Source organism: Rutidosis leptorrhynchoides, chromosome 6, assembly GCF_046630445.1.
Source record: "Rutidosis leptorrhynchoides isolate AG116_Rl617_1_P2 chromosome 6, CSIRO_AGI_Rlap_v1, whole genome shotgun sequence".
Lineage (NCBI taxonomy): Eukaryota > Viridiplantae > Streptophyta > Magnoliopsida > Asterales > Asteraceae > Rutidosis > Rutidosis leptorrhynchoides.
This window is the reverse complement of record NC_092338.1, coordinates 49,424,777-49,436,137: the sequence shown is the minus strand read 5'-3', so window position 1 is coordinate 49,436,137 and position 11,361 is coordinate 49,424,777. Positions and strand designations below refer to the sequence as shown.

At 37.2% G+C, this 11,361-nt stretch overlaps 2 protein-coding genes across 2 annotated transcripts; both read right to left on the bottom strand.

The window, feature by feature from the left end:
* Positions 1-4,500: 4,500 nt before the first annotated feature.
* On the bottom strand, positions 4,501-6,209 carry LOC139853626 (uncharacterized). The gene is made up of 2 exons (XM_071843005.1): positions 5,736-6,209; positions 4,501-5,598 (listed from the first exon to the last, which is right to left on the bottom strand). Exons 1-2 carry the CDS (start codon positions 6,207-6,209, stop codon positions 4,501-4,503), a joined length of 1,572 nt encoding a protein of 523 aa, XP_071699106.1.
* Positions 6,210-6,323: 114 nt separating this feature from the next.
* LOC139853625 (uncharacterized) lies at positions 6,324-8,061 on the bottom strand. Its single transcript, XM_071843004.1, has 4 exons — positions 7,882-8,061; positions 7,248-7,820; positions 6,998-7,136; positions 6,324-6,883 (listed from the first exon to the last, which is right to left on the bottom strand). The coding sequence occupies exons 1-4, from the start codon at positions 8,059-8,061 to the stop codon at positions 6,324-6,326; spliced, it is 1,452 nt and encodes a 483-aa protein (XP_071699105.1).
* Between the last annotated feature and the right edge of the window lie 3,300 nt (positions 8,062-11,361).

Genomic DNA, 11,361 nt, shown 5'->3' with positions numbered 1-11,361 from the left:
TGAATATCTGATTAGTCTTTTAGAGAAATAAGAGCATTAGAGGTAATAGGATCAAAGTACAATTAACTAACTCACCAGGATAGGTCCCTCTGGTATTGAGAAGAACACATACGTGTTGAAGATGGTGCTCCAGATATTGAACCTTTCAGCTCTAACAAGATGGTTTGTAGCTAAATCTGTTGTGGCAGATCATGCAATTTATAATTATAATTTATCAAACCCTAACTTTCGAATAAACCTCGAAGCATCAGAAAAGATGTAAAGCTATGAAGATCTCAATAATCACTTACCAAAAATTGAAACAAAGGTAACACTTATAAAAAAATACATATATAATGTGATTGAAAAAGGCACGTGAGTTTAGGTACACACTTAATTTCTGTGCATATGAAGAAAGAAAAAAAATGCAATTAAGCCGCATAAGAATCGGTTTATTGAAAAGTTTTGAGTAAGATACGGTGTTTTTAGAAACCCTAAATAAAATGAGTTAGTTTCTCAGCTTTAAAGTTCATAATATAACTTGTCATCATACGAACTCTAAGTATATCATTGTTGTCGGTATTGCAGGTTTATGCGTGTAATTTTAACCCCTAAGACTCAATTTATTTACATATAAACTCTAAAGAATATCAGGTTTGGAAATCAATAAACCCTATTATATATATCAGGCGCTACATTCACAGTAAAGTAACCAAAATGCATTCAGAGATAAGAGACTAACCTGATTTCTCCATTGATGTTGATGTGTGTTGGTAGGCGACGTGTTTTGCTAAGTAAGGTGATGGTGGAGTGTGCAGGTAAGTTGAAAGAGGTAGCGAAGGTATGGAGTAGGTGAAGAAAGATCTCTTGATCTTCTAAATAATATAGTATTTTTTGGGTAGATATTTTGGGGTTAAGTATAATATTAATATAATACATAATATAATAATTAAAATTTATATTTATAATAATAACAATAAACCGTATGATTTTATGTTTGAGGATGTGTAATTTCGAATCAAAAAGGATTATTTGTGTTGGCCCAATATATGAACACATTAGTTACTTAATTTCTCATAAATCAAAAGTTAAAAATATAAGTATATACTTAACGTCCATGCTAAACTTTGTATTTCCCAACCAATTACATTTACAAAGATATTAATTTTTTTTTCGATTTTCATAAGATAGGTGGTCGTTGATAAGGAATCTGAGGTAGTGACAGAAAAACGTAAAAGCACACATAATTTACATACATATTTATTTTGGGTTTTACAACACTACGATGCTTGTTAGCATTTCATACATCATTAAGACAAATTATTTAAAAACTACAGGCCTAGTAAGCGGGATATTGACTACCAAAAGAAGGCACAAACATTCCAAGTTTTGTCGTTAAGTACACAAGAGAGGCAAATATCCTAACGCCTAGAAGTTGCTAGTCTGCGCAACTAAACACGCTTCTTCTTTGTTGATTCATCAACCGGTGCTGGAGTCGTAGGAAACAGAACCCGCCTAGTTGATTTTCGAGATGGCCCCTCCTTTGGTTGTTCCGGAGCCTGCAGATCATCTTTCGGTGGAGGTGTGGACTCTAGTGGCGTGACTGCAATATAGAAAAGTCATTATGTGATCGCGTGCTATGATCTAAAAATGTTCATATCGAAGACAAAAATGTAACATGTCGATGGTATTCCAATGTCTGTTGAGTTGTTAGAGGTTTGAATGTCTGGTGTTTCTGGAGCAGGTTCATCAAGCATGACCACAACAAATTCGGGGTATCGTTTTCTTGATTACGGATTGTATCGAAACTGAAAAGTGTGCTTCTGTCCTTGAATAGCTTGTATGATTGGAGGGAGTTCATGAGATTGATCGAAACCCTAGATTGTCACAAGGTTATTGCATGTGTGTCCAACAATTGCATTACCAGCATCAGAGAAAAAGGTGAAGGATGCAGGGCTTGACGTGTCGTTCACAAGTGCCTTAAAGCAGTAACTGTAATACAGGTTAAGTAAATGTAGTTTGTTAATGGAAAAAGAGAATATAACGTTACATTGAATTTAACTTACGCGAGCCTGCAAGTTGGTTGTGTCCCATGGGTTCTGCATCTGAACTTGGGTGGTGCTTCAACGGTTTCTTCGACTTTAAAAGAACAATCATTGCAGGATTTGTAAAACCAATCTCTATTTCCTGCCACTTGCTCAATGGTTGCTTCAAAAGTGAATTCTACATTCTGTAAAACAAACATGTAATGACCAACTGGTTTCAAAGTTTTAATAGGTTAATAAGTAGTTGACCACTATACGTACCCTGTAATTGTTCAAGTTATGAGTGAGCAGAATAGATATTGGGTATCTGTTGCGATAGCGCTCAACCTCCATAATGGGTGACCTTTGTCGGTTGATTTCCAGCGGTGGGTTTACTAAATACCTTTCTGTGTGCCTGTTTAGTGAAGATTTTTATGGTATCTATTAGTGCTCAAATGGCAAACTTTAATGATGCTAGTTTAACAGGTATGCTTACTCATTGATTGAATCAAGATACTCTATGATCAGCTGATTGAAATAGCAGTGTGTTGCTTGGGTTGCATTAAGCTGAAGTTCACCTTCAAGAAGGACAAATAAAACCAAATTTTAAAAAAGGTAATGATAGAGTTGCATAAAAAAATTAGGAGTAGAATACTAAACAAATATCGTCGAAATTCATTTTGTAAAAAAAAAATCAAATCATTGTTATGTAAGCGTGGCCAAATCCGATCATCTAAGATCACTAACAGCCAAAGTGATAAATAAGAATCACACTAATAATAACAATAGTAATACTAATAATAGTACTAATAGTAATAATAAGATCAACAATAATAACAATAATGATAATAATGGTAACAGCAAGAGTGGCATTAATAATGTGTTAGAAGAATTTGTGATCCGAACAATTATAGTGATATTTGCATGAGTTGTGACGCACCTAGAAATATTTTTGGGCGGCAAGAAGTGACTGCCAGGATAACAGGTTTTTCCATGGAGTCGTATGATTCTGCATCGAAATTCGTGGCCAGTTCGTTCCAAAGGGTAACCTGAACAGCGTCTCCACTGTAAATAAATACAGTCATGTTTTTTTGTAATTAGAAATTGAATGATGATTTTAAAAATACAATCAAGTTATGGTACAGCTAGTTTTACGAAAATTATAAAACTTTTGTTACTTGAGGTTTGTGAGATCAATTGTCCTCCTTATAAGTTGATTGCGGTTAACATCCCCAGTCACGACAGGATCCTCAAGTCGATCAATGCATCCAATATAATCTATTCAATAAACACAACGTAAGTGTTCAAAATAATTTGGGCATTTAATTTACCCGGCAGAATAGAAAAAATTACTAGCAAGCAAAGTAGTGTTTGGAATGTGCGAGCGTAGTTGATTGTATGTGACAAACTGGAAATAATGGTCAGGGAAGATTGCATCAGGAAGATGTTCAAAAGTTGTATTACTATCGAACGACAAAGTTGTTGGACCATGCAATATTTTTTCCCATCTACTTGTTGCATGACATGAGAAGTTGCGGATCCTATAAACTGCGTTTAGTTGCATCTGGCCATCGAGGAACTCCATGTCATTGAACCTCATGTTCACCACCATAGGGTAGTTATGCAAATGTTTTAATGTATGGAGCAACAATTTTTTTATATGAGAAACAATGTAACAGATAAATGTAGTAAATTTTAAGTAAACGAACATTACCATTTCACCAAGGATTATGCAGTAGTAACAGGTAGGACTCTAAGTGTGGTAGTTACGGGTCACCCATTTGCGATAAACCTTAGTTTCGATTACCCTATTCCTGTCACCGGCTGCCAATTGTGCAAGTGGAGTGATTTGTTCCATACTATTAAAATAAATATGATATTAGTACTGACTGTAAAAAAATAACATTGGAAGTAAGTAGTATAGATCGATGGATGTGAGTTTCTTTGACATGCAATGCTAGCACGGTAAATGGATCTCAATATCGCTAAGTGTTAAAAGAAAATCACTGTAGACTATATTCTTCGTCATGTTTGGACCTTGACTTACATGCTCCTTTATAAGTAACCTAAGACCATCCCATGACGTGGCTCTTGATAGCGCAACGTACAACTAGCCATGACCAAAACTAGGTTTTGGTAAGTAGACCCCTATCTTACTAAGAGATTGACCCTGGCTTTTGTTTATAGTCATTGCGTATGATATTTTAATCGGAAGTTGCTGCCTTTTTAAAATATAAGGAAGTGCCGCATCTTTATATACGAGGCCCATCCTAGGGATGAAAACTTTTTGACCAACTCGTGTTCCTGTAATTATTTCACATTAAACTGATTTAGATAATAGTTGAGTAACTATCATCCTTGTTCCATTACAAAGCCCACCACCAACATTAACATTTATAAGCAAAATAGCTGGTACACCGATTTTTAGCTCTAGCGCGAGCGGTGGAAGACTGGGAAAATTTAATGTATTCAGGTATTCAACAGGGTATAGGAGTTCTTATTCACCACCGTCATTTCCATGCGGCGTCGCAGTGTCTAAACTATGGTAAGTTTTAATCGGCCCGTCAACCATATCGACGATGGTCTTATTTATTGCATCGGCTGCGTCATTCTTTGGGCAGACAATTGCTTTTTGTTGAAGCTCGACAGTTGTTGAATTTTGCAGTGATTCACGAGGATATATAAATGAGATTAGATTTGCAAGGCCGTCTTCATTATCGGGGATGCAATATTCATCGGGGATTTGTACCCACCTGGCGTTCTCTGGATCTTGCTCATTAGGTGACCCTACTTGACCGTTCTCAATGCTAAGCAACCAGTCAGAGAAATCAGAAATTTCTTTCTTTTCTAACAATGTTAAGCCAGGTCGTTGCAGCTGCATGTTTTCTGTGAGCGTAAAGAGCTTGAATTCTTGCCACAAATATGAGCTAGTAATGGAGGCATCCAGTATATCTTCCTTCGACCCCTTTTTTTTGATAGGCAGAGTTTGTTTGAAATCCCTACCTAAAATAACAGACATACCTCCAAAAACGACATCATTGTTGTCTAAAATATCCCTAAGGCTTCGATCTAGTGCCTCGAAACACCGCCTATTGTTCGTCGGTGCCTCATCCCACAAGATTAGGTTAGTCTTCTGCAATAATTTAGCCATTTGAGTATTTTTCTTGACATTGCACATCGATTCATCAGTGAGAACCAATGGAAGTTTGAATCGAGAAAGTGCCGTTCGACCTGATGGCAAAAGAAGGGATGCAATACCAGATGATGCTACAACAAGAACAATTTTACCCCTTGCTCTCAGTACTGTAATAATCGCCTTCCATAAGAATGTCTTACCCGTACCTCCATGCCCATAAACGAATATCAATTCAGTTGACTTAGCACACGAGGCTCGTGTAATCAGATCGTACACTATTTTTTGTTTCGAATTCATTATGCTTTCAAGCTTTACGCGTTCCATTTCAAGTGATTCCCGATCATAATTTTTCTTTTCCATAATCAACCGATTGGCAAGATCTAACAGGAGGTCTGGCGGCAATGAAGGCAACCCATACTCAGCTATTGACCTTGAACATTGATTTAAAAGAAGCTCAACCTCATAAAAACAAAATTATGGAGTTCTTCAGTATTTATATGCAATTTTAACATGTTCAAAGAAGCAGCAGCCCGAATGGAAATATCATCGGACATAAGTTTCCAGTGTTTTTCCCATAGATTCAATGGGTTTGTTACCAAACAGTACATCAAAATGTTTGCGAAAAGCGAGCGGAGCTCAGATGAAGACGCAGATACAGAAGCCTCTTCAAGAGCAGTTGACCATTCTTTATCATCACCGAGTAAGCCAATGGCCTCACATGCCGATCGGTATGTAGAATGTACAATATTATTGACTGTTCTTATGTCTGCGAAGCTTTTGCGGCCCTTTTGATGGCAAAGGAGCATTCTCAAGAAAAAAGCCTCCCCAAATGCCAGATGTATATACGTTAACCTTTTAATACAAGGATTCTTCAAGTTTGCCCTTTGTTTCCAACACTTGTTTCCATCATACCAAACAAACTCCAGAGGAAAATCTAGGTAAGTTAGATGGTGGCCTGCACCAAAAGAAGCATTATAATGCAGCCATTGAGTGAGCGTCGTCTTCTTCGTTGGGTTCGTTTGAACAATGGATTCAAGCGGTTCACGCGCGTGAAATGTCAGCAGTTGCATATTTTCTAAATGCACGCCAAGAATCTGGACCGCTGGCTCACGATGATGTATCGGGAAATTAAATATACGCCAGCAAGCTTCATGAGGGTAAATAAAGCGGGCATCAATGAAATTCTAAATCTCGTCGATGGCCTTGGGAACCTGTGATTGTTGAGCATCGGTATTGCCCACAGGCCTTGTTATGCGAGCAGCAACACGATCGGTTCCTTTTGAAATGTACTTAAACAGATACTTGATGAGCATTGTCCAACCACAAAACTCAACATTTATATGAGCATGAAAAGTTAGACATAGAAGCAGTTTGTAGGGGACAACGTAACTATTATTGAGCTTCACCTCACCTCTGGTGGTATAAATCTCAGTGTTACGCCGCCGATAGTGAGCGCGCCCATCAGCGTCAAAATAAGTTTTGCTATTATATAATTTAGGGAACTTCTTTGAGCAAGCAGATAGTTCCATGCATGGTGCACTTGACTTTGCGATGCCACAAGGACCGTGCATCATAGTTGCACAGATAACTGCATAGCCAACTGGATCAGTTCTAGGATCGGGTAACTCGGCTGATATGTAATCATCTATGCGCTGATTTATAGGAGACAATAGAGGCGAATGAACCCACAATAACGTATGACAATGCGGCAAACCTCGCTTCTGAAACTCGATCGTATAGAGGACTGAAACATCAAAAAGGAAAACATGAGCTAGGTTATCCATGCAATACAACATAGCAAAGATATGTGAATGTACACAAAATGGTATAAGTAGAAATAGTATGAATTGAAAAATACCTCCTCTGAATACACCAAAAGGCTGTTCTTCTTTTAAGAAGGCAACAAACTCTCCAACTCTTAAGTGGAATACACGAGCAACAACATCTGCGCGATCCGGGGGAGTAAGGAGCGTGTATGTTTGCAAATACCGAGCGATCTCCGGTCATTTAACATTACAGGTAAATGTGATAAAAAAACTGAGGATTTCCATATACTCTACAAATAGCAAGAGCATCTAAGTAATGACTATACTTGTAGCGCGGCCCACCGGTAAATGAAGCAGGGAGTATCGTCCTGCTACCAACATCTGCACCGGTTTGGTCCCCCTATCAATGGCATCATACAAATCGGTCAGATACTCATTTCGTATATCTTTATGCTTATGACATATGTAATCCATACGATTTAATTCAATGCTACAATAAACCGTAACTACATACCGCTGGAAAAGTCGCCCCATCCTAAGCATCAAGTTGTATACACCAAGCTTATCATGAATTTGATAGCTGTAGTACATGTTCATAGTCATTTTTCTTTCACGGCCAGCTGACGAACCAGGAACATCCCGCAACATCAAACCAAGATGGAACCCTAGCTCACCATAAAAGAACATCAGAGGGAACTGCGACGACATGTACATGGGGTGAAGCTTGTTAATACGCCTTGGTACATCACCCCTTGGCTCAACAATCACATCGTAATTAGTGGTAGCTCGAGGACCACTATCAAAAACAATAGCGCCAATTGCATTTGAGTCAGGTAATGCGTGTTGTCTAGAACCACTAACACTGAACAACCGCACGCAAAAAGTCGGAACCAGAATCCCAGCACTTGTCCCTCGCTGTACGAAACAATTTGACCAGTTCATTGTGCGTATCCAATAACTCAATTAACTGAGATACCACTGAACTACACAGACGGTTTAAATCTTGACCACCAAAATGAGACATTCTATTTTCAACCTCATGATCAGTGTAATAGATATAGAGCTGCGAAAACCTCAGTGGAACCCCCTGCTGAGGACACATGGAACTAATCCAGTTGTCCGGACACTTTGAAAACGTAAGGCGAACGGCCGTCATTTATAGTGTCGTCAATTTTTGCTCCATAAGAAGTCATGCTGAACATCTGGTTGTAAGCACGGATGTTATCGGTGAAGTCGCGAGAATCTAAAAGCTGTTTTAATAACAAAGGAGGTTCTTGAAATCGTGGTAACGAAACTCGTCCATTCTCACAGCAATGATGAAAGTGAAGCTGCCTGTCTTTGAAATGTGTCTTGATATGTTCCCCATGCCAAAACAACGCGTCACAGTGTGTACATACACAAACACAATCGCCCAAATCACGATAGAAGAGCTGTACCAAAAAAAGGGTTAAAAAAGGAAGTGAAGAACCAAATACGGGTAAAAAATAATGCTAGCTGTTCTGGCAAAGTAATGTGAAAAAACAAAATTACCATGATTGGTAAAATAAACATGTAGTGCTCACCAAAGAAATAAGCACAAATTAGTAAAAAAGACAACGAAGTGTGAATAAGACGAACAGTTTATGTGACCTTTTGGTTTTTCGGAACCCGTAATCGTAACTTTAATTCTATATACTCAATTGACAAAAAATTAGTTCAACTTTGTTTATAAGTACTAAACACATCCTTTAAAGTCTTTCAATGTGATTTTAGTTTCATACACTCAAATCAAACAATTATGGTGACTGGTAGTCAATGCACATAGAAAGCAACAGGGGACGTTCAATATTAAAATAAAAGTGAAGGAATACGGCAAACAATATACTCTTTAAACACATAACTAAGCAGCATATATAACCCTATACAATTCCTGCTCCTATGCAACTATCATAAGGCATAACAATAATGTAAATGTAAGAAAAGCACAACCTGAAGAGTCGAAAGCTGTAGATATAGCATATATTGGCCCAATTCGTTATTCAATAGGTGGAACACAGGTTACATTTTGCTGATTAGTACATGGCAAACCTAAACAAACAAAAAGTGTAGAACCAATTTGAGGTGAAACAATTAATTAATACAACCATTCAAGACATACCCAATGATAAAATATAAATACATACAACATACCATTAGCATCAGGGAGGACAGTATTCAACTGAGTAACCGAGGAGGATGAACTAACATTCGATTGGCGCATAGAGGTTCTCCTGTGAACCTGTCTCCGAGTAGTAACAGACGTTGGAGAATCATAACCTAAACAAACAACAACAACAACAACAACAACAACAAACCAACATCAGCTAAAACAATCAATAAATACAAACATGTTGCAGAGATATCTATTCATCAAATATAGATACATATAGCACACCTTCAGTATTACCAAGAACACAATTCAATTCAGTAGAGGAGGAGGGTGTGTTAACATTCGCTAGACGCATAGAGGCTCTCCTAGCATCTTGTTTCTTAGTAGTAGAACATGGCTGAGGTTCACCACTACGATTATCGACACAATCATCCAAAACAACCTCACCATTATCAGCACCACAGCTAGGCAGAGAACCATCAACCACAGTACCACTCTCATTACCTATTTTCCTTTTTCTTCTTCCCAAAACAATTTATGAAGACAAAAAAAAAAAATACAGCGCTATACACATGCAGCACCCAAATTTAAAAGTGCAGCACACACTATCAAAGGACCAACCACAGCCAAGCACAGCAAAGTTATAAATCGAAAAAATATTAAACAATAGAAAAACTAACCTGGAAGAAGCCTGAATTGAAAATAAAGAGAGCATCAATCACTACAACAATAACCAATGGATTAAGCAATCAATTAGCCGCAAAACATCAATAGATTCACAACCGATAATACCTAAACAAATTAGAAACGAAGAAGAGTTATTCAAACCTGAGATGAACCGATGATGAAGGTAGAAAATATCCAACCGATGGTATTTGGTGAATGAGAAAAATAAAAAACAAATGGGAAGGTAAGTAACCAAGTCCATAATCAAGAACAGGAGAAGAAAGACAAGCAAGACATGCTGAGGTGTTGCTGGCCATCCCTATGTGCTCAACTTTTCAACTTCCGGCGACAGAGGTACACGATTCCCATTCCGTTGCATTAAAAACACAGGTGGGTTACCCCAAAAACCCGCCAATATTTTATCTCCCAAAAGATCCGGTACTGTGAAGACTACAATATTTGACTAATTGACTAATTGACTTCTTGACTTTTGTTGACTCAAATGTGGATTGGTTATGAATAGTATGAACAATTTTTTTTAGCCAATAGGAATGGAGAGCTTGATTGTGGTAATAGAAGATAGGGTAATAGATAAAAAGAAATTGATTATCTTGATTTGGGATTTGGGAATCGTCGAATTGATAAGGAGACAAAGGAGTAGAGGACGTTTGGATGCCCCAATGATACGACGAATCGATTTTACTCCGTATTTAATTTTACCCCAATGATAGTGAGCTCTTTTTAGTTTTTGTAAAACAATTTATTATTTATATGCACTTAATGAACCTATATGAAACTGGACCAATACTATGATGCCCTTTGGATTGTGTTGCCCAGGTGCGGTTGTACATTCAGCCCCGCCCAAAGTTCGGCCCTGATCTTGAGACTACCTGTATTTATTATTTTAATTTTTTTGTTATTTCATTCTTTATTTAACAGATCAAGCTACTCTACCAAGCACTAAAATATATTTAAAAAGTTAACTATCAACTAAAAGTTACCAGCTACAAGCTAAAAGCTTCCAGCTACAAACTAATTTTGTCAAACATAACCTTTGTAAGGGTTATTTAGGTAGTTATATTATTCAGATATATGAGAATTACCTAGGTGTTGTTTGTTTTTCAGCTTACAGATCTTATTATGTCTTATATCTGCGTGCTCGCAGATGTTTTCGCTGCAGAGTGTTTGTTTTTCTAAAAACATAAAATAAAATAATGTCTTGTTCTGTCTGCAATTTTGCAGACTTAGAAATATGTTTCTAACTGTTACAGACAGGATTAAGTTATTTTGCAGACATAAAACTACAGTCATCACTATTCAGCATTAAGACTATTAAGCATACAGACCTTTAGGTCACATCTTCTTTACAGACATGATCCGCAGATCTTCAGACAAAAACATTTTAAAAACAAACAGCACCTTAGACCAGTAGCAAAAAAGTATTAGTGTACATAAAAGGTTAAAAGAATTGTGTGTTGATGTGGTTTGCTTTGAGTTAGAAAATGTTGTATTTATAGGGAAATAAAAAAGAAATAAGTGAAACGTTCATGTGACTTTTTTTTTTTTCAAAAATAATACGGAGTAAATAAGCTGTCAAACTGGGGAGAGGAAACAAATAAGGAAAAAAAAATAAAAATTACACGTTTTTTTTTAACGTCAAAC

Bases quoted from the DNA above. Each gene is read 5' to 3' on its own strand.
- LOC139853626 (XM_071843005.1), bottom strand. From the start codon at position 6,209: ATGCAACTGCTGACATTTCACGCGCGTGAACCGCTTGAATCCATTGTT. The intron at 5,599-5,735 runs GTAACAAACCCA...TGTTTTTATGAG, and splicing joins ACATTTTGATGTACTGTTTG to GTTGAGCTTCTTTTAAATCA.
- LOC139853625 (XM_071843004.1), bottom strand. From the start codon at position 8,061: ATGACGGCCGTTCGCCTTACGTTTTCAAAGTGTCCGGACAACTGGATT. The intron at 7,137-7,247 runs GTGGGCCGCGCT...AAATGACCGGAG, and splicing joins ACTCCCTGCTTCATTTACCG to ATCGCTCGGTATTTGCAAAC. The intron at 6,884-6,997 runs GTATTTTTCAAT...TTGATGTTTCAG, and splicing joins TTTTGGTGTATTCAGAGGAG to TCCTCTATACGATCGAGTTT.